This window comes from Nothobranchius furzeri, chromosome 6 (genome assembly GCF_043380555.1).
Source record: "Nothobranchius furzeri strain GRZ-AD chromosome 6, NfurGRZ-RIMD1, whole genome shotgun sequence".
In the NCBI taxonomy this organism is placed as follows: Eukaryota; Metazoa; Chordata; class Actinopteri; order Cyprinodontiformes; family Nothobranchiidae; genus Nothobranchius; species Nothobranchius furzeri.
The window spans coordinates 78748146-78773853 of record NC_091746.1 but is presented as its reverse complement, the minus strand read 5'-3'; the positions used below and the strand labels follow the sequence as shown (position 1 = coordinate 78773853).

Sequence of the window (25708 nt, the reverse complement as noted above, 5' to 3'; positions counted from 1 at the left end):
CCCACAGTTTCATTTTAGCCTGGTCACTAGCGCGTTTCATTACGATGACCCAACGTTTGCGGCACTCCAGATCTTGGGGAATCCTGTAGATGGCTCATTCCTTATGTCGTCCGTGTCTGTTCTGCATCCTGGGGCACAACAGGAATCTACCATATTTCCCGTTTGATTGAGTTTTCTGACAATAACAAATAGTCCATCTGCGGGCTTCTGCCTGCCAAAATGGCGCCATTTCGATTTGAACTGTTGCATGCCAGGAGAAGTGACGTCAACTCCCAGAACTCTATAGGTATAGTTTGTTCCTTAAATAACAACAAAATCATATTATTTGTATTATATTTGGTCCACTTTGATCAAAACTGATAAAATGCAAGCATTTTCCACAGTTAAATGAAAAATATATATACATTTTACATCAAAACAGAGCTATTCTGCTTTTATGATGATGTTCTGACAAGGTCTATGCCTGAGTATGAGGCCAGGGTGGTCAAACTTAATTCCAATTCTCAAAAAGTGAACCACACAGGTCTGACTTGATGGATCTTCTGCCACCAAGCTCCTCCATGGTCTTTTTAGAAGCTAAAGCATCATTACTACAATAACAAACCACCACATATGTGATACAAAAGTGTTGTGCATGCTCAGAACTACGGTTTACTTATAAAGCTCTATCATGCATAGTTCACAATCTAGTTTGCACCAAACAAGCACCAGAGAACCTCTTCAACACCCTGCAAACAACTATTCTGGCTGATTTTTCACACCATTGTGGTCTGCATATATTGGAGAGAGCTATAATTAAGTAAAAATACATTTATTGTTTTCTTGAATTGCTGATTGAAAAATCTCTCAACACTGAAACATTTTCGGATGAAAATTAAATAAATAAAATAATTTTTAGTCCAGAGCCCACGCTTGGCCCATTCTATCCGAGACAAATTTGGCATACAGGAAGTGAAACTTCAATGAGTTCTTTGGATCATCTCCCACTGTTTCCTCCCTGCATCATTGAGAAACAATTTGTTGTAGTCAAGTCTCCAGTGACCCACCCAAACCACCCCAACCCCTTCAGCACAATCTTTTCCTACATGTCCATCAACATTATCTCTGCAGTAAGCCAATTAGTAATCATCTGCCTTGTTTTGTTAGGCTCGCACAGTCAGACGTCCTCCGATTAAATACAAGATTTAAATAATGGGGCTTTAATCATAGATTCAGATAATTTTGAGACTTATTTTCTTACTTTAAAATCAGTTCACATAGTTTAGCAGAATACCACAACAGATATTGATTAATTCAAGTGACAATGTGTAGTTTTTACCATTAATCTCTGGAATTATCCATCACAATTTTGTTGTCAATGAATTAAAGATGTCCAGTTGTTGAAAAATATTAGCAGTTTCAAAACATGTAATCATAAAAATCTGTTTCAAAATACATGGGAGCAGGTCTACGTCTCTGGCCGACACCAAATTGGATGCCATATTCCTTTTATGGGAGCCCGTGAGGACAAAATGCATTTACTGATTTGTAACAACACTTTCGCCAATGTTAAATGTTGTTGTTTTACACATTTACCTCTTCACTCGTCGCCAGTGATGAAAGGGAGTCTGATGTGCTTGTTATTTTGCTGGAGGTTGCACTCCCAGGGATTTTTTACCCTAATGGCCATCTGTTAGTAAGGTCTTACTCGAACACAAAAATAATGGTTTCTTGTAATGATTTAGGTATGTACTGCCCTCTATCACCAGGGAAAATACACATTAGCCATGTTTACATGCGCCAAATTCCCCCAATCCTAGTCAAATCTTGGTTGATCGGAAATCCCGAATCTCTGTTTACACGGACACCAACTGAAATGATCTGATCATGCCGTGAGTTTATATGCACCAAGTATTCAATTAGATTAAATAGGTTGAGCATGCACAGTTTTCTTTCTCGGGAATTTTTTTTAAACTAATGTCATGAAACAAAATGAAAAATGTAAAAACAGAAAAACCAATTCTTCCCGACTCATTAAATCTATTTAATATTTGTATTTTGCTCATAGAAGTAACATTTTCTTCTGTGAATAACTGCAGGTTTATGCTTTGCTGCATTTTATTATTAACAATATTAAAATAAGGGAGGGTTGTTCTCGTCTCTGCCTCTAGATCAGCTGGTCCGCAGGTCTGACGTAACGGCTGGGCTGCGAGGAGCAGGGGTGGGGGTTCAGACTCATGTTTTATTACTGAACTCTTTTGTGGCTTATTATTAATAAAATGTGGCTTATTATTAATAAAATGTGACAATCAGCTGAAACGGTTGAGAAAATTTGGTTCAAACTAAATAACAGGAGATGTTCAGAAAGTTTGGAAGTCTGTGTTCATCATGTGTTACTGCATCTCATCTGCGTTAATGTGCTTTTACACAGATAGTCGGCCAGAATATTTAACTGAGGATGTTTTTCTAGTCAACATCAGCCTCCTTATGCCAACATGCCGGTTATCACTTGTAAGTCGCTTTGGACAAAAGCGTCTGCTAAATACATAAACATCCTTAAAACCAGGTCTGTTTAACCGCTGTTACCCTGTCTTCTTTACGAGCACGTCTCCAACCACCTGCTGCAGAAACAGCTGCTGCGTTCACAGAAACGGGGATTCGTGCTGCAAACCCCAAATGAATCTGGCTGCGCATTTCCAGTATAGACTTGAACACGTTTGTTAAATGATTTGTGCAATAATCAGTTTATATTACTTCCACAAAATGCAATTCTGGATTAGATATTACTGAAAAGGGGATGGCTTGCCACCATATTTAAAAGCTAGCACTCGTTAATTAGGCCGCCATTTATTTAAGTCAGGCAGTCTAAATGAGGATGGGGAGCACATGTGCAGTGAGCATTATGTTACTCGAACACTCCGAATGGCTGTGTACATGCATGTATATCGGAATGATTTCTTTCTCTTTCTTTATTGAACATGTAAATCAATAGACAAATTAAAGTATTCAAAAAGAAACCCATACATATGAAAATGCATATATATTTACATTTTTTATGTCCTTCCACCCCCCACCCCCCACCCCCCAATATTCACAGCTCCCAGTTCACCAACAATAGACAATTACAATCTAATGCAACACCCTTACAACTTTTCCTCCTCCTCCATGTAATTAATTAGTATATTTTTTTATACTTCTCTTTAAACGTATGCAATGTGGGACAAAACCACTTTTCTCAATCCTATTGAAATTTCATTCCAATTGGGCCGAACCAGATCAGAACATTCCGATTGACATGTTTACATGCAAAGTTTTTGATCTGATGGGGCGTTCAATCAGATTAATTGTGCACATGTAAGCATGGCTACTGCCACTTAAAAAATAAATAAATAAATAAATAAATAAAACTTTGTCAGGCCAAAACATAAGATCATTGAGCATGTAAAACTGCACTCTGGATTTTTGATATTCATGTACATCAGCAGACCCAAACGCATTCCCAGCAGACCCTCACTCTGCTGGGAATGCTTGGCAGAAGAACCTGTCGAGACTGTCTTCAACTCCCACCTCCGGCAGAGCTTTGACCACGTACCGAGAGCAGTGGGGGACATTGACTCCGAGTGGGCCTTGTTCCACTCTGCGATTGTTGAGGCGGCTGTTGCTAGCTGTGGTTGCAAGGTGGCCGGTGCTAGTCATGGTGGCAACCCCCGTACCCGCTGGTGGACACCAGAGGTTCGGGCAGCCGTCAGGCTGAAAAAGGAGGCCTACAGGGCGTGGCTGGTCTGTGGGTCTCTGGAGGCAGTAGACAGGTACCGGATAGCCAAGCAGGGTGCAGCAGTGGCAGTTGCCGAGGCAAAATTTCAGGCATGGGAGAAGTTTGGTGAGGCCATGGAGAAAGACTATCGATCGGCTCCAAAGAGGTTCTGGCAAACTGTCCGGCGCCTCAGGAGAGGGAGGCAGCAACCCGCTCACACGGTTTACAGTGGGGATGGGGAGCTGCTGACGTCAACTGGTGCTATAGTCGGACGGTGGAAGGAATACCTTGAGGAGCTCCTCAATCCACCTATAGGCAGTCCGAGGAGGAACCAGAGCCGGGAGACCTGGGGATGGACTGTCCAATCTTGGGGGCAGAAGTTGCTGAGGTAGTCAAACAACTACACAGCGGCGGAGCCACAAGGGCAGATGAGATTCGTCCTGGGTATCTCAAGGCTATGGATGTTGTAGGGCTGTCGTGGTTGACAAGTCTCTGCAACATTGCGTGGTCATCGGGGGCAGTTCCTGTGGAGTGGCAGACCAGGGTGGTGGTCCCCAACTTTAAAAAGGGTGACCTGGGGGTGTGTTCCAACTATAGGGGGATCACACTCCTCAGCCTCCCTGGAAAGGTCTACTCCAAGTTACTGGAGAGGAGGGTCCGATCGATAGTTGAATCTCAGATTGAGGAGGAGCAATGTGGTTTTCGTCCTGGCCGTGGAACTGTGGACCAGCTCTATACCCTTTCAAGGGTGATGGAGGGGGCATGGGAGTTTGCCTAACCAATCCACATGTGCTTTGTGGATTTGGAGAAGGCTTATGACCATGTCCCCAGGGGCACCCTGTGGGGGACGCTCCGGGAGTATGGGGTGGGTGGCTTTCTGTTAAGGGCTATTCAGTCCCTTTACCAGAGGAGCGTGAGTTTGGTCCGCATAGCCGGTAGTAAGTCGGACCTGTTCCCGGTGAGAGTTGGACTCTGCCAGGGCTGCCCTTTTGTCACCGGTTCTGTTCATTACCTTTATGGACAGAATTTCTAGGCACAGCCGTGGTGTGGAGTGTGTTGAGTTTGGTGGCAGGAGAATCTCGTCTCTGCTTTTTGCGGATGATGTGGTCCTCCTAGCTTCATCCAGCTCTGACCTTCAGCTCTTGCTGGGTAGGTTCGCGGCCGAGTGTGAAGCAGCTGGGATGAGGATGAGCACCTCCAAATCTGAGACCATGGTTCTCGACCGGAAAAGGGTGGCTTGCCAACTTCAGGTCAGGAGAGAGGTCCTACCTCAAGTGGAGGAGTTTAAGTATCTTGGGGTCTTGTTCACGAGTGAGGGAAGAAGGGATCGGGAGATCGACTGGCGGATTGGTTCGGCAACTGCAGTGATGCGGATGCTGAGCCGATCTGTCGTGGTGAAGAGGGAGCTGAGCCAGAAAGCCAGGCTCTCGATTTACCGGTCGATCTACGTCCCAATCCTCACCTATGGTCATGAGCTTTGGGTAATGACCGAAAGAACAAGATCGCAGATACAAGCATCTGAAATGAGTTTCCTCCGTAGGGTGGCTGGGCTCAGCCTTAGAGATAGGGTGAGGAGCTTGGACATTCGGGAGGGACTCGGAGTAGAACCGCTGCTCCTCCGGATCGAAAGGAGTCAGTTGAGGTGGTTTGGGCATCTGGTCAGGATGCCTCCTGGATGCCTCCCTGGGGAGGTGTTTCGGGCATGTCCTGCCGGCAGGAGGCCCCCGGGTCGACCCAGGACACGTTGGAGAGGTTACATCTCCAATCTGGTCCGGGGACGCCTTGGGGTTCTGCCGGAGGAGCTGGTGGAGGTGGCCGGGAAGAGGACGGTCTGGAGCTCCCTAGTTGGGATGCTGCCCCCGCGACCCGGACCCGGATAAGCGGAGGAAGACGACGATGTACATCATTAGTTTTATTAAACAGAAACATATCTTTTAAAACATGAAGGTCAGCATGCCAATTATTCACCATCACTGCTGCATTGAAATGTGCTTATTTCCATTTTAAAATATTGTCTTTTTAAATACATACAGTCACTAAGCAGTTGATTTTTATGTAATCTATCCATTTACAACACTTTAATCACTATTATTAAGGCCATTCTGTCTGCTTCAAGATTTCATTTGCGCTAATGTGTGTTTCAGAATGTAAATTTCATAGTCCCGAACAAAGTCAAACTTTCACACTCATGCTGACCTTAACTCTAAAGCAAAGCCAAAGTGCTCAGTCTAAAACTGATGGTGTGGACGCTCTCACCTCCTGTTCGCTGCGTCAAGTCATTACAGTGCACCGTGTCATTAGCTGATGGTGTAATCATCCATTACAGCTAAGACAGCAGAGGTGAGGCTCCAAAAAATCTACCTTCAAGATGCAAAAGATAAAGGTTCCTCTCTTCGTCTGTGTCCAAAACACACTTGTTAATAGCAGAAATTAATTTGAGTGCATTCATAAAACATATTTTTTGCTCTCTGGATTGGGAAACATTTGATCAGAAAATATCTGCTGTAAACTAACGTATTTGTTATTTTTACTCACAATTTTCTTTTTGTTTCATTAATTTCTTCCCAGAAACTTTATTTTGATAAATCCAAATAATGAATCATGTTTTTTCTCACCTTCCTTTGACCATTTGTGTTTTACATTTTCTGGGGTCATCTTGCACCTTTAGATTGACGACTATGGGTTTTAAAAAGTGCCTCTACCTCCAGGCTTTAATGCAAACCAACAAAATAAATAAACACAAACTAAGTACAACAAGAGTTAGCGCTAGGATAGCATCACAATGCCCCAATAGAAAATGGTGAATCTCAGGTTAAGCTGGAAAATGTCAAAGGAGGCCAAAACAAAGTAAAAGGCTCTCAGGTAAATGTGTTATCTTTGTATAATTTTTGTAATTAGATAGAAAACCAAACTCTCAGCTAGCATTTGTCTAACAACAGGCAGCCAGATAATGGCTGCGTCTAGCTGCAAGAGTCAAGCATAGAATCCTCTTTGTACTGACAGCAGGGAGATGCGGAGACAAAACTATCCTTTTAGCTTTAGTGTCTAGAGGATGTTTGACTTTTACCAGGTGAGAAGTCTCACTGGGATACAAAGCCGCACATTTGAAAAGAACATGTTTAGAGAAAAAGATTAAAAAAGCCAATATGTGCAATCATAATAAACTCCTATACCAGGTTTTAAACATTTCTTTGGGTTGCAATGTGGGTATTCACAAAGATAAAACAAAAGCAAATATTTCACAGGGAGAATGGTTTATTATCCTTTCATTTCAATTCAATTCAATTCAAAATTCAAAGATACTTTATTAATCCCAGAGGGAAATTAGAGTTTCAGTACGCACAATTCAGAGATCAGACATACATAGGCAAAGACACATGACAAGAACTGGTGACTGTGGTCATTCGCAACCCTGAGTCGCGCTACCTTAATAGAGATCGGAGGGTTACATGAGGATTGGTTCAGGTGGAGGGGGAAAAAAAGGCACTTCAGAGTTACCCTCCACTGGGAGGGCAGCATTGCTCTACAACAACAAAAAAAAAAACACCTCAGACAGATATGCAACAGACTTCAGACATCACACAACATAAGTGTCCACTAGGTGGGGTGGTGGGTTTGGAACTATCCACACTTCAGTTCCTGCAGCCACTACAAGCAGCGTATGTCACCACAGTCTGAACAGGGGGAGGAGCATTGAGGGTTGGAGGGTTGCAGTGACCCTGGAACGATTCGGCTGCCTTCCCGCAGTCCTGCCCAGGCTGGGATAGGAGACAGAGTTGAGTTGCCATAGCGATGGCACATTCCACATATCTTTTGAGGGGGGAGTTTTCGTTGGAGCCTTGCAGGCTCAAGGGCACCAGATTCTGATTAGGAATTATTTTGGGGCCAGACAGAGATAATTTCCTCTTTGTCTTAAAGTTCCTTGGTCCTCAACCTCTCAAAATCCCAATGATGGACATTAATCTATCCCAATCCATGCTGATTCATCCACTCTATCCTTGATGACATCCATCTTTTGTGCCAATGAATGAATCTCAGCCAAAGTTCCAAGCTTACGATTCATCTCGACAATTATGTGAGTCTGTGAATTCACAGTGTAGTGCTAACCATCTCTGAGCTCCAGGAGCAGGCCAATATTCCTCGACAGCTCGTTAATTTTCCGGTAAGCCAGGAAGCCTCCAAGGCCAATGAGCAGGAAACCCGACACCAACACCACAAATATCCACACATGTTCAGAGTCCTCCACAGACAGCTGAGATAAACAAATCAAGTTCAACTTTTTCCAGGAGTCCATGATGTGTCCACCTGGGTCTGTCCCGGAGGGGCATCCGGGAGCCCCTTCTCCCGTTAACATCGTTGAAAAAATTGTATCAATCGCATTGGGTGACTAACTGACGAGGTCGATTTTAGTGATTTCAGCTTCCAGTTTCCAGAAAAAATGCAGAAGCAGCCGTGCACCCAGCACACAGAGACAGACAAAGGGCCCAGAGGATAAGATATGGAGGAGAGGAGGAAAAAAGCGTCTGCACCCTCCGAGAGTCGGAAGAAGAAGTTTTTTCTAATTAGTAAAAGTGAATGAAAGTATCTGAGGGTTACTCTGATTGCTGCTGATGCAAAGAATGCTGGGACAGCATTGTCTCCATTGGTAAATGTCAAGGTTTTGTTGTGCTTTTGCTCAAACGTAAAAATGGTCTAATTAACCTTACAGACAGAGCAAAGTGACTCCTCTTTTATGCTTGTTTTGTTCCCTTTTGCTTCATTCATTCTGTAGTGTTGTTTTTCTGCTGCAGTAAAGATCATTAAAGGATACTTGAAAGTGAATTTATGTTCCAAGACTTTATGTAGAACAGAAATGCCTCAGGATTGAGTTGTAATAATCAATTCAAATAATTTCTATCTAAATCAATTTGGTGAATTCCTTGCATTATTTTTATTTAAAAATGTATACTACAAAGTCAATTATTAATATACAACCTGTACAAGAGGACATGAAGACAGTTCTAATATCAACATACATAATCTATGAGTTTATTCTTTCACAAAAAGAAAAACATATATATTTAGTTTTTATAACACAACAAAATCGGCCCATTTAGGGGCTAAAATGGGCCATATCATGGAAAATTCACTTTTATTAGCTTTTTATTATGTGATATTGTTATTTCCTCATGAAACCCCAAACCTGTTTTTGGCAGCATTTATGCATTTTCCTGTATCAGCTGAAAATTTGGAGTTTTACTAGGAAAATTCTGAAAACGCCGGAATAAAAACTACTTGTGTCATTGGATATTTCTTCTCTCCCTTAAGCTGGTGGCCTCCGTTCAGAAACCTGGACATTCTGTGGATAATCTGACAAATTATTTCTGCTTCGGCGACAAAACACCACTGTAAAAACCATGCATCCTATCTACAAGGATGTACATAATGGCCAGTAAAGGACATGTGTGTTGGGCGACTGTTGTTGGTAACAGAACTGGTAGTCCCATAGTTAAGAGTGCCACACTGGCATGTAGTTTTGCGCAGGTTTGCCTCTGTTTTGTCCTTGTTATAAGGTCTCTGAAATATAAACACATTAGTAAATACATTATTGTGGATGGGATACATGAGCGTAATGGTGGCAGAATAACACTGAAAAGCGCTACGCCCTCTGTTGTCCTGGCAGGAAATTGCTTTGCAAAACTCCCCAGTTGAAGGAGTCAATCCATGTGCAGGGCTGATGACAAAGTATAAAGCAGGCATAAGACGCTGTTTTAGGTGCATTTTGTCAGAGTGGGTGTGAGTGGAGTTTCGCTGAAATGAACCATTTAATTTCCGGGGATTGATTCAAGGTGACAAAAATAAATAAATGATAAATGGCATCTCAATAGTGCCAACGGTAATAATTTATCATATTTTTTGTCTGCATTTGCTCTCAAAGATTTAAAATAGCATGATATGGCTCCATTAAAATAACAATTCTTTAACATTTTGTTTCTTTTTCTGAAATCAAGTTAAAATTCTGCAGGAGACCTAACTACTAATTAGGATTGTCATTGTAATGAGGTCCTTGTGAACTCCCCATCATGTTTTATTCTAATTTTATATTATTCATCCATATAAAAAATAATAAAAATATAGACTTTAAAAGAGTTTTTTGATGGTTCCACAGTACTTTGACGTCTACTCTGTAAATCATTTTAATATCCACAGCCGCCTAATTACCTCTGTATTACTATTAGCTATCTTATTTGAATATAATATATTGTCATTGGTGTAATCCTGTCATTTTATAATCTGATGGGTAAAAACAATTTATTTGTATTAACATGGGTGTAAATAAAATACCACTTTGTCATCACGTTGGCCAACACCCTCTACTTTTGACTCTGATAGGGGGTGACTTGCTCTTTAAGTCCAAAATACATTTTCTATGTATTTAAAGATTAAATTACAAAACATCATGAGACTCAATTCAACAAAAATGTTTGATTACTCCTTCTTCACTTGTTAAAGAAAGCATAAGGAGCAACAAGAGGAGTTAACAGTGTTGGGAAAGTTCAGATCATGCATTTTTTAAAATGCACTAGTTCAGCTCATAGTGCACAGTTCCCCAAATGAACTAGTTCATAATTCTGTGTTTTTCAATATGTTGCAGGGAGTTAATAGCCTCAGAATAATGGCATTTTCCAATTCTGGACACCCATTCGGCCTACACTTTTACACAACTGTTGGTTTTACCCAGAATAAAACTCTCAAACTCTTACATGAGGAAAAACTTGCTTTCAGTGGCTTTTTAAATGAGAAATGATCAAACAAACTGAGGGAGGAACAAGGCTGAGTTAGTAAGCTAATGAAGTACCTCAAAGTGCAATACTTAAAATCCAAAGCATTTAAACATTAGTTATCTTTTAATTAAGTCACTTTCCAATTAATGTGAATGAATTTTCTGAATAGTTTGCCTTGGTCTGTTGTTGTGTCCTTGGGTGTTCAGAGGAAACCGGTGGCACATAGTGTGTATAACAGCAACAACCTCTGTCAGTCAGCCCCAGGGCTGATGTTGTGGCTACAGTGTAGCTCATCACCACCAGGTGTTATGGGTAAATGACTATGAAGCTCTTTGGGAAGTTTTGGACTTTAGAAGGTGCTACATTAATACAGGGCATTTATTTTGAGCAATTAATTAAGTTAAAGTCCCACTAGTTGTCACACACACTGGTATGTGTGCATGTGAAATCTGTTTTCCGCATTTGACTCATCCCCTGGGGAAGTGGTGAGCTGCAGACATGGCGACACTCGGGAACCATTTGGTGGTTTAACCCTCCCAATCCAACCCAACAAGACTTTGGTATGAACCGACCAGTATTTGAACTCCGATCTCCCGGTCCCAGGGCAGACACACTATCACTTTGCCACAGAGCTGGTCATAAACGTATTTTTCTATATCACTAGGTTTGTTTTTGTTCAAGTCGAAATAATCTTAAACAGTTGAATATTTGATCAATGCTAAAACATGTCATTGTCTGTATGAGGCAGGTTTGTTCTAGTATATCAAAAAGAATGCTGGGATGCTAAAAGGAAACGCCAAACCACACGAGGCCTTTCCCCTAATACGTGTTGTTTCAGCGAAAGAATGAATTTGGCTTAATTTACATATTTATTTGCCAGGGTTGAAAAGGTGGCATGAAAAGAAACAGACAACAAAGATCAGACTGTAAATCAGCAATCAACTGACAAAAAGAGAGAAGAAAGGGTGAGGTAAATAGAAACTTGGCTGAATGTAAGGCCCAATTACAACTCATCGTCTGGATATTAATGGGACAGGGATGACAAAGCAAACTCCAGAGAAGTGCAGAGCAAGACGGGAGTGAACCTTCAGAGAGGAATATTTATGTTATATCTTTATGCTAATAACATTTGGCAAGCAATCACATTGGAATTCAGAGCGACTAGCCTAGCCATAATTGAAAATGACACAGAATGCCTGGCTACAGGACAGTTTGATTAAATGAAGAATGTCATACTCCAGGCTTGACTCATCAAACTTGAACTTTTGTTGTTGGCAGGGCTAAACGACGTATACGAATAGCTCGAGTCGGACGCAGATGCAAGTCAAGTTGTTGCAGTTATTGGATACTTTTTAATGCTATATGAAATCAGTGCTAACAACATGTGCCATTATTGTTTATCCTTCACGCTATGGCGTGATGTCTGCCTCAGGAATAAAACCTGTATAGGATGCACCTAAGTGCTTTGTTCATTGCAGCTCTAAAATCTGAAGACTACAGCAAAGTCCAAAGAGGTCTAATTCATGACAGTCAGACATGAATAGAGTGATGGACAGTTGTGGAAGTGGGAGGTTCATTAAATCTCCTGGTTTAAGCCCAACACATTGTGAATATGTAAATATCTGAGGCAAAGAGATAGAGAGAGAAAAAAACAAGAGTCAGAAAAAAAAGCAAGGATGCGAGAGAGGGAGGAGGGAGTGGAGGGAGGGGAGGCAGCATGAACAAGTGAGTGAGCGATCAAGAGAGAGAGAGAGAGCACTCTGAATTGTGAGTGGCTGACGACATTCAGTGAACAGAAGGTGCTTCTACATGCGCTGTCAGTGTACTGGTCTGCTGCAAGGGATTGCTCGCTCCTTTGCTTCCCCACATTTACTGCCCCTGCTTGACTACCAGCACTAGCCTTCAGCAGCCTCTTCCAGCTGGCTGAGAAAACGCTCCGAGAGCGAGGGAGTCAACAAAACCTGCGAACCACAGGGGGATTCAAGCCACCTCTTAAGCGATACGAACCGCCGGGATGACAAGGAATACTGTTACACGAGCAAACAGTTAACAGGATTCACCTCTATGTATCCTTTTTTTCTTCTTCTTTCTTTGCTTTCGTCACAGAAAGCACGATTAACAGCTTGAATGGATTTAAAGCTTAAAAGTCAGTGATTTCTTCCTGAGACGGACGATTAAACATTTAGACAGATTTGCTGAAACTCAAGCAGAAAGGGAGAAGAGGAGAGCCACAAAGATATTTAAAATTGTCTGGGTTTTTATTTTTTTGTTTTTTGTTTTTGCTTTTTTGATCGTCTCTTCTCTCTGATCCTTGCAGCAGAGGACTGCAGAGAAGCAAAAGAGACAGAGCTCATGTATGCAGACAGGAGAACTTGCACTTCCTACCATCTCGCTGAAAGCTACTTGGATTCCTCCTCTTTCTGGCTCTTTCACTTGAAGAGAACTAAGACATTGTAAGCCTGCCAAGGATCTGGTGTCCACTGAAAAGAGAAAAAAGGCAGGGGGGGTGGAGAATGTCTACCACAGTGGGGTCTTTTTCAGATTCGTACATAATTAGTGTTGGGGCACAAAGCAAGATGCTGAATGGAGATTGTCAGCTTTGGATAGGGGTGAGTAAGAATCTTTTTGAATAAGACCGATTGGCGAAGACAGTTTCATTTTTCATCTCCTCCACTCTCCACCCACTGGCTAATATCTCTCACGAGCAAAAGGATTTGTTCTTTTTTCGACGCAATTTCAACAAAGATTTCTTCACTGGATTGAACAACAGAAATATAATCTCACCATCTGCAGCTAAGATAGAGGGACAGAATGAAATATTATTTAATCAAGTAATATGTTGTGACAAATATGATCTGAGTAGTACAGATACAATATCCAGAGTGGTTCAATGGACATTTTCTCCCCGACATTCCTGGATATTTATGCTAATGGATTTCCTCCTAATTGGACTGTACTTAAAGTGGCCACTGAAGAAGCCCCCTGGGTTGATACTTTGTTCACTGGGCATTTTTCTAAGAACTATTCCTTTGGCAGAGACTGTTTGTCCAAGGCTGTGCCGCTGCGACAGCAAGCTGCTGTACTGCGAGGGGCTCAACCTCACAGACATCCCCCGCAATTTGAGCAGCGCCATGGGCCTGTCCATGAGAGAGAACAACTTGACTGAGTTACGTGAAGGCCAACTAGCTGGTCTGTCACAGCTAACCTGGCTCTACCTGGACCATAACAGCATTGACATTGTAGAGGAGGGTGCCTTCGAAAGGCTGAGACGGGTCAAGGAGTTAGACCTGAGCAGCAACCGGATTGAGTTTTTGCCAAATGGGACATTCAGACCCCTCCCAAACCTGCGTATTCTGGATCTCTCATATAACAGGCTGCAGGCACTAGAGCCTGACCTGTTCCATGGCCTTAGGAAGCTCACCAATTTGCATTTGCGCTACAATGTTCTCAAATTTGTGCCAGTGCGTATTTTTCAAGACTGCAGGAGCATGCAGTTCCTGGACTTGGGATACAACCAACTGCAGAGCCTGGCACGTAATTCCTTCGCTGGCCTCTTCAAGCTGGCTGAACTGCATCTTGAGCACAATGAACTGGTCAAAGTCAACCTAGCCCACTTTCCTCGCCTCATCTCCTTACGTACCCTGTACATGCACAACAATCGTGCCACAATTGTTGTCAACACCCTGGAGTGGACCTGGCATTTTTTAGAGAAGATTGACTTGTCAGCCAATGTAATTGAGTACATCGAGCCACACGTGTTTGAGAGTGCTCCCAACTTGAAGGTACTGATGCTCGACTCCAATCGTTTGGCCTCTCTGGACCAACGCATCCTGGATTCATGGTCATCTCTGGACAGCATTACCCTGGCAGGAAATGATTGGGAGTGTAGTCGCAATGTTTGTGCCTTGGCCTCTTGGCTGAGTGCCTTCCGAGGCCAGCGTGATAGCTCCCTGCTGTGTTCGAGCCCTGACACCGCACAGGGCGAGGATGTGCTGGATGCTGTCTATGCTTTTCAACTGTGTGAGGATTCCCCATTAGAGGTGACCACAGCAGGCCTGTATGCCTCTACAAGAGATCTGGCCAAGGGTGGCTCTGTGTTTCTGGGCCCTTTCACTCCAAATCCTTATGAGGGTGAGGGTAGTGAGGTGGTCACAAGTTCTTTCACAGTCACAGTGGGCCATGATGATCTGGAGAGCACCATGCAAATTCACAAAGTAGTGACTGGCACCATGGCACTCATTTTCTCTTTTCTCATTGTAGTGCTTATGCTGTATGTGGCATGGAAGTGCTTTCCAGCTGGAATAAGGCAACTGAGACAGTGCTTCAGCAGTCAGCGCCGTAAGCAAAAGCAAAAGCAAAGCATGCAGCAGATGGCTGCTATTTCCACGCCGGAGTACTATGTTGACTATAAACCTAACCACATTGAAGGAGCTTTAGTAATCATCAATGAATATGGCTCGTGCACATGCCAACAGCAACCTTCTCGAGAATGTGAGGTGTGACTGCAATGAAGTCCTTACCTGTGATTATGTGGATATACAGCAAATATTTTTTGGATCCTCTTAGGAGGGGGATATTGTAGAGCAAAGGGAACAACTGGATATTTGGACACTTTTGACAGCATTTCACTGTGATGTGGAGAGAGGGTGATTTACATGACTGACTATTTTGTGATGGATTTATTGCTACTGTTGTCTACTCCTGATCTGAAACCAGAGGGGCATAATGGGCACCTGGCAATTGGACCTATTGGTGCACAGAAGAAAAACAACCTAACTAAAAAGACAGAACAACAAAAAAACAGCGGAATATGAGGTGGGCACTGGAGCTTTTCTCTCATGGAAGGATATTTGAGCTTTAATGTGTCTTTCTACTTCAGAACAATTAAATATTGTTTAAAATAAATTGCGGACACACGAGAAAAAAAAAACAAAAGAAAATGAACAACCATTTGTATTATGGTACATATGACATTTGAAAAGCATTAAATATTAAAAAAATAATGTTTAAGTTTAAATAAATTGTTAAAAGTGTAAAATATGCTAAAATATGATGTGCAGGTGTGGATAAAAATAAAAAAGATTATCTATTTCTTTTGTAAACTACAAAATGATGTTTAAATAAACTACTATTCACAGTAAACTCATTTGTATGTGAAAAACCCATTACAGAGGATGAATGACAATAGATGCAGTATTTGTGCTCGTGGTCCAGAGCCATGACTCTGCAGTGCATCAAACCAAAACGTAAAGTAAGAAAATGAGCATTTAAAATTAGTAAATAAAAAGAAAAGGGGATATCTAGTTAGATCTGAGGTCTGAATTTTAAATGGATGTTTTAATCATCTTTGTTGATTCATCACTTCTTCTGTTGAGTCACTATCATTGTTTTTTTTTTTTGCCATTTCCTCTCCATGAACAGATTTCAAATGATCTATTTATTTTAATCAGTTTTCATTTTATTTTATCGCTATCTGTGGTCCATTGAAGTAAACAAAACAGAGGATCAAAGAAAAGCTGCCTCATTTGGCTGAATAAATCACATGAAGCAGACAACCATCTAAAACCATGCATCACAATGTAATTCAAGTAGTATCTGAAGATATGAAGAGATTATCCACCAGCTTCAAGCGATATTTGCACAATAAGTATTCACCACTGTGACCATGTGATGTAAAATGTTTGTTGAATACAAGGCCATCTAGGTGTGTGTAGACCTCTTCCTCTGGGGTTTGTTGTGGTTAGTGGACTGACAGATGTGGCGTTTCCTGGGTCTTTTGACATGAACACTGTGTCCTGTGTGTGTGTGTGTGTGTGTGTGTGTGTGTGTGTGTGTGTGTGTGTGTGTGTGTGTGTGTGTGTGTGTGTGTGTGTAGAGGGGGCTGATTACAATGTGTACAGAAAGAAGGAACAGACTGCTCTCTAGCGTGCATATTCTTGCACAGTGGCCGGGTTTATCGTTTGCCTCACCGTGTTCTTCAGACTCCCAAAGCTGGGGCACTTTCTAAAAAAGCCAAAATTGTTTTCTTTGAGATTATTCATGTTTACAACTTATAAACCAGCAGGAATCAAAACAAGAAGTGTTTTAAAAACTCACTGACAATCATTAAATATTAGGTTATCTAAATACCCACGGTTATTTTTTTAACAGCAAGCAGTGTGTGGTCCATGAAAGATCTGGTGAAATGTAAACAACAAATCAAAGATCAATCTGAGCAGCTAAACATTTAGAGGACATTGGGCAATTCAGAATCCAAGATAAAACAAAAAAAAAAACCCCATCATTTCAGTAAATACTGAGCCTTAACCGAAACAGAACCTGCTCACTGGATTGGACAAGAAATGCTTTTAAGTCAAATTTCAGCAGAAGAGTCATCACAGAAATTTGCCACCAAACCTCACCTAACCTTCAAATCCCAAAATGGTGGGATGAACTGAGAGCAAGCCAAATCTACAAGCTAAATAATGCTTTCTCCTCTCACAGCTCACAGGATTTCTCTCAGGTGAAATCCAATAAAAATACAAATCGCCCTCATTAACGTGACAGATAAAATGGAAATTTAGCATTTGGCTTTTCACTGAAATTAAATCCTGGAGTTCCTGCTCACGATTGTCGTCTGGGGCTTACCGGGACACGCATCTGCTTCCACGTGTTCAGGAGGAAGGGCTTGTTATCAGAAACAGACCTCAGCGAAGCAATGCTGCTTTAATCGCTACCATCCAACAAGAAAATGTGATTAAAAAAGGTGCAGGTATTACGTTTGCTCGTCAAACATGACATGTATTTCCCAGGAAGTTCTTAGTGTTGTTTGGCCTTTGCAAAGTTGATTAACTCCTTTAAAGTTTTTTTCATCATTACAACGCAGTGCTGAAGTAGCAAAAGTTCTACAGTCGGGGTTATTTGTTTTATAAGGGGCAATGATGACTCAATGTTGCCATGGAGGATTTATGACCCGTTTCTCTGGTTTTATGGTAGCAAAGGTTCCCTCTTTCAACACTCAACATGGCCGTTAATCATGACCCGTCATATCATGTGCATGCAAATGACTGCTGTAGTCATCATGATGGGGACAGTGATTTATCCCATCCTCTTCGTCTTCCCATCCTGTCAAGAGTTTCAACCCTCACACCCTTTGAGTTCTTCACAGCCACTTCAACATGCAACTGTGGGCTAAATTTGAGGTTGCGAGGACTCATTTGTATAAATATTGGATGATGCCTGGCACAGGAGCCAATACTGGCACCGCTATTGATTTCATTTCATTCGTTTTCTTAAACAAGCAACCAAGGCGAAAGGTGATTGAGATAGCCTCTGAATATTTCAAGAGCTTTGAGTCTTGAGGGCTGACATTAAACTACTTTAGACTTCTCGCGATCCCTACACACCTTTACCTTCACTTTATCTTATTTGTTCCCTCTTTGGATTTTTTTTTAAGAAAGGAAGAAATGGAGAGGGGAAAAAACACCAATTCATCTAACTGACAACAGATCAAATCTGTGCTTGACAGAAGTCTGAGGTGATGATTCCCTGAAGGGAGATGTGTGCTCTCTGACAGCATCCATTATAAATGCCCTGATTGATGATGCTCAGTAAAAATCAATACAGATTAGTGGTAACTAAAAGTATTATAGTGACAAAAATGTAATTAATCTTCCCGAACCATGAACCGTGAAGTTAGCCATTGATGGTTTTTGAAATATGTAAACGTTTCCCATGCTAGACAATCAGATCACCATTTAGCAATTTCTTTCAAATTTAGTAGGATGTTGCTGTTCTGCTTACAAGTCATCAGAGGAGAGAAAAACAAAGAAGAGACAGCTGGAGGAATTTCTTGACCTTTATGGTAAATGGTAAATAATGAATGGCCTGTATTTGATATAGCACCTTCTAGAGTCCTGGGAACCCTAACCCTAAAGGTTGGTTTATGCTTGACGCGTCCGCGAGGTCCGCACGGCTCAGCGCGGAAAAGTTGAGTCATCTTGCGTCATTTTAACAACCACACCTCCGCACGGCCCAAAATTTCCGCAATGAGCACCTAGGAAATTTTCTAACCACACGGACGGTCGGACGCGGAAAAACATGGCGGACCGGCAAGAACTAGTATGGCAGAGGTTGGTAAATACAGACATTTGTATGATTCAGCTCTCAAAGATCGCCGTGATCAACATGTTGTTAATAATTCTTGGAGAGAAATAGCTCGCACTGTCGGAAAAGACGAGGACGCTGTTAAAAAATGCTGGAATGCCATGTTGTAAACAACAATAATTTTTACTTCTACTATGGTGTAGTGTTGGATGCATGCTGTAGAGCTCCATGCTGCCCCCTACAGTTTGGGAGAATATTGGCTCACCGCAGAGACGAGCCGCATGAACCATAAACGCTGCGAGTTGTGAAGCGCGTTCCATCCGCGAGCCGCATCACCAAGCGGAAAGTGAATGCGTCAAGCATAAACCAAGCTTAACCCTACACCCCCCGCCTGCCCTGGGGCGCACGACAGATGCCAGGCTGCCGAGTGCTGGCACCACCTGTCCCTCCGACCACCACCAGCAGGCAAGGTGGGTTAAGTGTCTTGCCCAAGGACACAACGACAGCCACAGACTAAGCGGCGCTCGAACCTTTATGTAAAGCAAACACAATTTTTTTAGGATTTAGGAGTGTTCAAAGTTACATTTGGAAATCAATCAAAGCATAGTATTTAGGGCAATCAGGGCAAAACAAATAATATGATTAAAAGACAAAAATAAAACATATTACAATATTTTGAGGTGGTTTTCAAATAAATAATAAAAAAAAAATTATGCAAATCCATACAAACTGGAAAGGTAAGTGGTTGAGCAGCAACGAGGAGAACCACCAAGAAGCCAAATTATCATTGTCAGGTTTAAAGGTCAAGGGGAGACGACAGTAAAGCTGCTATAGAGTTATTAAAAATATATAAATGCAGCAGAAGAACATATAGGACACAAACTGTTTAATGTCTGCGTTAGGTCACTGTGTGTGTGTGTGTGTGTGTGTGTGTGTGTGTGTGTGTGTGTGTGTGTGTGTGTGTGTGTGTGCATGAGAGAGAGTAGTGAGAGAGGCAAAATCATCACTCTGCAAATCTTTAGGCAACAACGTGCATTTCAACCTACAGCATGAGAGCCCTTAGAGGCGCAAGCAGATCCTTAAAAACTAAATTAACCCAGCTTCCTGTGAGAGGTATCGATCAGGCAGCATTCTGCCTCCTCATTGCGACTGGGACTGTGCAGCATAATAAACACTTAACACCCCCTCATAACTGGATGGAGAGCTAAATCACGGGTGGCAGCGTGTACTGCAGTGGGCTGTAAGGAGCTGATGATGACTAACGACAGAGCGGGGGCGGCTTTCCTCGGCTTCTTTATGCTCTTCAGGTGGGGTTAGAAGAATCAATAACCTAATCAGTATCAACGTTATCTGGAAAATCCAAGTCCTTTCACACACCCTATTCCCTCTCATTGGACAAATGCCTTTCCTCTAAATCCTGGGCTCAGTGATGTCACGTCACTGCAAAAAAGTCACAGCTAGCCGATGGAAAAAAAAAAAAAAAAAAAAAAAAAAAAAACGCTAAAAACTGCTTTATGTAACCTGGGGATTCATTAAAAGGAGGGACCAACAGGAATACTTAGATTTACTTCCAGACACTGGGATTGTGGAACAAGCCATCAAAATAACTTTACTAAAAACAACAAAGGTGCAGTGGGATTCTGTAATTATATTCGTCAGTTAGGCTAAACCCTCCAGGCTGTCTATAGGTGTCTCTTCCCACTGCTTCATTTGCATGCACCATACTGAAGCAATGCTGAATTAATAACAATGACTCAGGAGTCATTATTCTGTCACACACACAAACACACACACACACACACACACACACACTAGAGCACCCTTCACTACTAAATCTGAAACTGGACAGACAACAGGGGTAAGGTTAGCAAGTGAATATTCATTACACCGACTCAGACGGTGGAAAAGAAACAGATTATTATCATTCCGCTATTTATTCTCAACAATCAGTTCAATAGTTTGCTCAAATATTGAGTCCAAGCTGGACTAGCCTGTGCGGATGTGCTGTCTTGCTTTTAACATTAGGGTCAGTCGGTGAGCTAATACATGAGCTAACAGCTGGGCCTGCTTGGAGCCCGTATAGGAGCAGATGTGGGTCAGAGCCTTATATTCAGACTGTTGCTGCGGCTGAACTATAAAAGCTCTGTCGCAGGCCGGACACCGGATTTCCTGATTCATTTATCATCATCATTCATAACTTCACAGACGAGCGGCAGCACAGCTGATTGGATGTGAAACAAATCCATGTAAATGAAAGCTAAAAACACCTCCAGCGGATGTACTTGTGTGTAATTCTACTCTAGTTCTATGTCCTTTAAATGGCCAAACACTGAAAAAAAAAACATGAAAAGGAATAAATGATGAATAAACAAGATATCCACTTTTTCTGGGAGTACTCCGTGATTGTTTTTTACAGATACGTGACCGATTTTAAAATGCATTCAATGTTAGAATAAATAAAAATGCGGCAGAAAATATTTTGAAAAGAAAACAGGCCAATTCTATTGAAAATAAACAGAATAAATATTTTTGGGAAGAAATTATTACCTTGATATGAACAATATAAATAAAGTGCATGTTGGTTTATGCCGTTCTTTAGAACTGCACTTACGATAGAGTTAATTATTACATTTTAAACATATCAGTACAAGTTGTTGCAGAACAATTTTATTTTATTTTTTTCTCAGTTAAATTGGCCAAATATTTGTACCTTTGGTTTCTGAGTCACTTTTTTTTACAATTTTTTTTTGGTTAAAATATTTGTTTATATTTTTCTGCCAAACTAAAATTTTAAGCAAATATTTTTTTTTCTATTTCTCTGCCTTCTTGGGTTTCCTTATCAATTTGTCTTGCACAGGACCCAATTTGCACAGACCACCCATAATGAACAACTTATTAAATGAAATTTTATTTATAATGAATTTAATATCTAAATCATTTGGCTTACAGTGAAAGTTTCAGACATCCACAGATTAAATGGTTCCAATTGTGTTTTTACATTTTTCAACAGAATGACCCCCAAACGCATTCATGCTAACACAAGACTCATGGTGTCAGAAGGTTTAAAATTAACCAACCTAATCTTGGGACCAAACACTGGTTATTAAAATCTGAATGTTTCTGATTTGTTTGAGCACATTGCATCTTACTTTAGACATAACTTTGAACTGGCAAAGATTTGCCCATCCAAATCTGTGAAAGATACTAACAACTAAAGCATGCTGTGATTTTGAAATTTAATGGTGATTAACGTGATGAACATGCTCTGTCAATCAAATTAAGACCAGTTTTAGACATATAGACAAATGATATAAGCAATGAAAACAGAACCATGGATTAAAAAAACACTAAATATTAAAATTACATCTTTCTTCTTCCTTCGCAAGTGACTGTTGTCATCTCTGTGGTTACATTTTAGCCTGAGCTCCACAGCAAATGAGCACTGCAAAAGCACCTTTACATGTAATTCATAGCAAGATCATCTCAAGTAAAACTTCAGATTATATTTCAAAGACAAGGCGGGACGACAAGAACTTGTTCTTGAATGCAAAGTTAACACGGGTTAAGGGAAGTAAAATAGGCAGCATTTATCATTTCCCTTTTATCTGATCAGTGTCAGAATGAATAAATGCTATTCTAGCCACTCTCCTTGCTCCCTCTCCTTTCCCTATCTGTGAGGCCAGATTGGCATCTCTCCAGTAGCCTATGAGATTGGCTGCATAAATGGAATTGCCCCATTCGCCAAGTGTCAGCTGAGTGGGGGAGGGGGAGAGAATGTGCTCTCTGTTTACAAAACCATTGAGCTAAAATGCATCCTGGGTGCGTGAAGTACTTAAGACGGCTTTGTGGTAAACATTCTTACTGTGTCTGGCCATGCACAGAAGCTAATCCAACCCACAGGCTTTCTAAAGAGAACAAGACACAGACTTACCTGTCAGATTGCATCCAAAGCAGAAGACCATTGGATCCAACAAGGATGCCAAAAGAATCAGAAACAAAGAAGGAAGAAGGCGTGTTAATTCAAATCCAACATTTAAGATTTTCATGTGAAGGCTGATCTGTAAACAGATTTTTCATTTCTAAAAACAGAAAGAGCCATCTACTTAATGCGCTCTGAATTGAAAAGGACGACTTGCGATGCAAGTGGCTGCTGTGAGATTACACAGTTGAGCACAATTAAGTGTTAGCGTTCTGCAGATCAGAGACTCTTCATTACCACAGTCAAATTGATGGTGCGTTTAATGTCTAACTCACGACAGCCATTGTACTCGACAGGAACAACAGGAAGGCCAACAAAACAACCCTTTACAAACAGCTTTGAAGCAGTGGTAACAACGACATCCCGTTCTGACAACCATGCAGTCGTATACATTTGTATCTCTGCCGTGATCCTGAGCTGTTGAACGCTGTTGAACACATAAACATAAGGGCTTGATTGTGTTCGACGGAAGGTGAGTTAGCGCCACTGACAATTATAAGGCACTGGCAATTAATGCAAGCTTGTGTCTCTTAGTGACATATTGTATTTGAGTGTATTTAATCAACTTGCCCACATTATGTTAATTCCATTCCCATTCTTGAACGTCTCAAGGAGTCAGTTTGAAGTTTAGAGGCATGTTTGCACTTTTGCATGACAAGTGTTTAACCTAAGCTGACGAGGTAAAAGATTTAGGATGACATTCCCATGTTCTGAGGGTGACCTACCTTTAATAAACACACACCTATAACAAATAAATGACATTAAGCATTCCAAAATGTCATTCCTCTAGCCTTTTGAGAACATGCTTAAACCAGTAACATCTTTCAAAGCTGTTTCGGTCAAGTCTTGAAAACAGCATGGAATTCTAGTCTGGCAAGCCATCCTGTATATGTAAAAATATGGTCTGGCCATGGCCCATAGACAGCGCTCAGTGGTGAAATCTGCGGTTTAAAACTGCCTCAGCATGCAATTGAAAAGAGCCAAGACCAATCAGAGCAATGCACAGTGAGATGTATGTAATGTAACAGAAATTAGACAACAAGGCACTTTGCCATTCTATTGTCATAGAAGAAGATGATTCATCCTTTCTCTAAATGAATGACTAAAACAGCTCTGTCTGCTTGTCTCAAAGAAAAGCCCACGTTCAAACAGCTCAAAGCTGATGCCAAAGTCATTTTAAACGATTTCCATTCTTAAACCAATGCCATCTTTGTAGTTTTTTTTTCCTTTGCAGCACTGGTGCTAAGCCCGCCTCTCTACAAACATGGAGCACTGTGATTGACCTGACCTCCTGAGACTTCAGTGAAGCAAAATCATTTACTTCAGCTACCGTTTGTCTAGATTTCTAGGCTTGTTCCTTTGCAACATTTAACCACTCAGACTGTGCTGTGAATGACTCTCAGCTAAATTGCAGCCAATTGTGTTTGCTAACATTAATTAGCTTTGGGGGCCACCTTGAATTGGGTCAACTCCAAAATCTAATTAGTTGTAGATGACCACCCAATAATCACTTTCTGTGAGTTTTATGAAAATGTGTCCAGATGTTCATGAGATAATTTTCCTAACTACAAAGGACACTAAGAAACAGAACAATGCATTATCGCCCACTTATTTTGTCTTTTTTACAATGAAAATGATGATATTGTTAAAGACTTTTGAGAAAAAGCTTGATGTGTGATTAGGATTTTTTATTAAACCCTTTTTCAACTGAAAAATGAGTCACCCGTGTTTACATGTAAGAAAAATAAGGTGCACACTTTAGCTAAAATAGACAAAGCTACAAGTTCTAGAAGTAGTGAAGCATCAGAAAAAAAGACCAAAGACTAGCAAATTAACGTTATCCCACTTGAACAAATGTAAACCCTTTTTAAAAAGCTTTGTTCTCTCTTTGTGTGATGCATTTGAAAAAAAAAACTTGAAAGGTGCTCCTGCAGAGCATTCTATTGTCAAAAATGTGGTGTTTAAATATAAAATGTTATCACTTCATTATTAAATTGTGTTAGGCATTTTTGTGAAAGTTTGTCACAATTACCATGTCTCACACTGTCATAACAACAGCAACACAGCACCTTTCCTAATCGTGCCAAATGCAACACTTTTAATGAGGTGCAGTTTTAAGGTTAAAGCTGTCATCACAGCTGTTCCATCTAGGACACAGCCCACCTCTTAAACAATTAGGATTTCAACCCACTGCTGGGAGCCAAGAATAAGGAAACGTGTTTTTGTCAACATGAGAAACAAAGATCTTAGAATACAGTAACTGTTGAGAAATTACTACAGCTTTGTTTAGACATGAAGCTCCATGTATGGTCTTACTGTGAAAACAGCTTCTAGATTAAAGCTTGTGAGATATTTTAGGAAGCTACCCATAATGCCTGTCATCTGTGAATGTGCAAACTGGTAATCATGTCAGTTTGCCAACATGAGAAGTAATCAGGTTCTAGCCAAACAAACAACATATGACACTCTAGTTCATCATTTAGACAAAGAGGTTCTTTTCATAGCTACAGATTTGCTGTGATCCATGTGATCACACACTTCCTCTGCAGACCTGACCTTTGACTGTTTGCATGTAATAGCCTGGATATAATTTTATATATATATATATATATATATATATATATATATATATATATATATATAATTTATGACTTAATAATGTGTAATACCAACCTAACATATTTACACAGCATGCTTTATGAGAGAACGTTTACCATAAGCTTTCTCCAACAACCAAAATAAATCAATTTTAAATCATGTTCAATCATAAAACTAAAATTATTATTTTCATGAGTAGTTCTATTTGTACCCTTAGTTTTGTACAAACTTACAAACAATGCATTATTATCTATGGTAAATGGCCTTCTTAGGTTTCAACAACCCCCCAAGGACCTTCACAATATTATCAGTCATCCAACCAATCACACACACATTCACACGCTGATGATGATGAGCTACATGGTAGCCACAGCTGCCCAGGGGCGCAGTAACAGAGGTGAGGTTTCCAAGCACCAGTCCCTCCGACCATCACCAGCAGGCAAGGCAGGTTAAGAATTTTGCCCAAGGACACAACAGCAGCATTCTGTGGCGGGAGCTGGGATCGAACCAGCAACCTACCAATTACTGGACAACCGTTCTACCTCCTGC

At 41.1% G+C, this 25708-nt stretch overlaps 2 protein-coding genes across 3 annotated transcripts in view; one reads left to right on the top strand and one right to left on the bottom strand.

Annotated features, from left to right (window-relative positions):
* Positions 1-25708, bottom strand: part of ctnna2 (catenin (cadherin-associated protein), alpha 2) — a 439259-nt gene that overhangs the window by 164468 nt on the left and 249083 nt on the right. Inside the window, exon 8 of one of the 2 annotated variants that reach the window (XM_054744800.2) lies at positions 22266-22513. The exons of the other annotated variant lie outside the window; for it this stretch is intronic. Coding sequence (XP_054600775.1) covers positions 22415-22513 — 99 coding nt within the window. The 3' untranslated portion in view covers positions 22266-22414. Of the gene's footprint in view, positions 1-22265; positions 22514-25708 lie in introns of those variants that run through there. 2 annotated transcript variants of the gene reach the window in all.
* On the top strand, positions 13236-15142 carry lrrtm1 (leucine rich repeat transmembrane neuronal 1). Its single transcript, XM_015943646.3, has one exon. The coding sequence runs from the start codon at positions 13422-13424 to the stop codon at positions 14997-14999; it is 1578 nt and encodes a 525-aa protein (XP_015799132.1). The 5' UTR covers positions 13236-13421; the 3' UTR covers positions 15000-15142.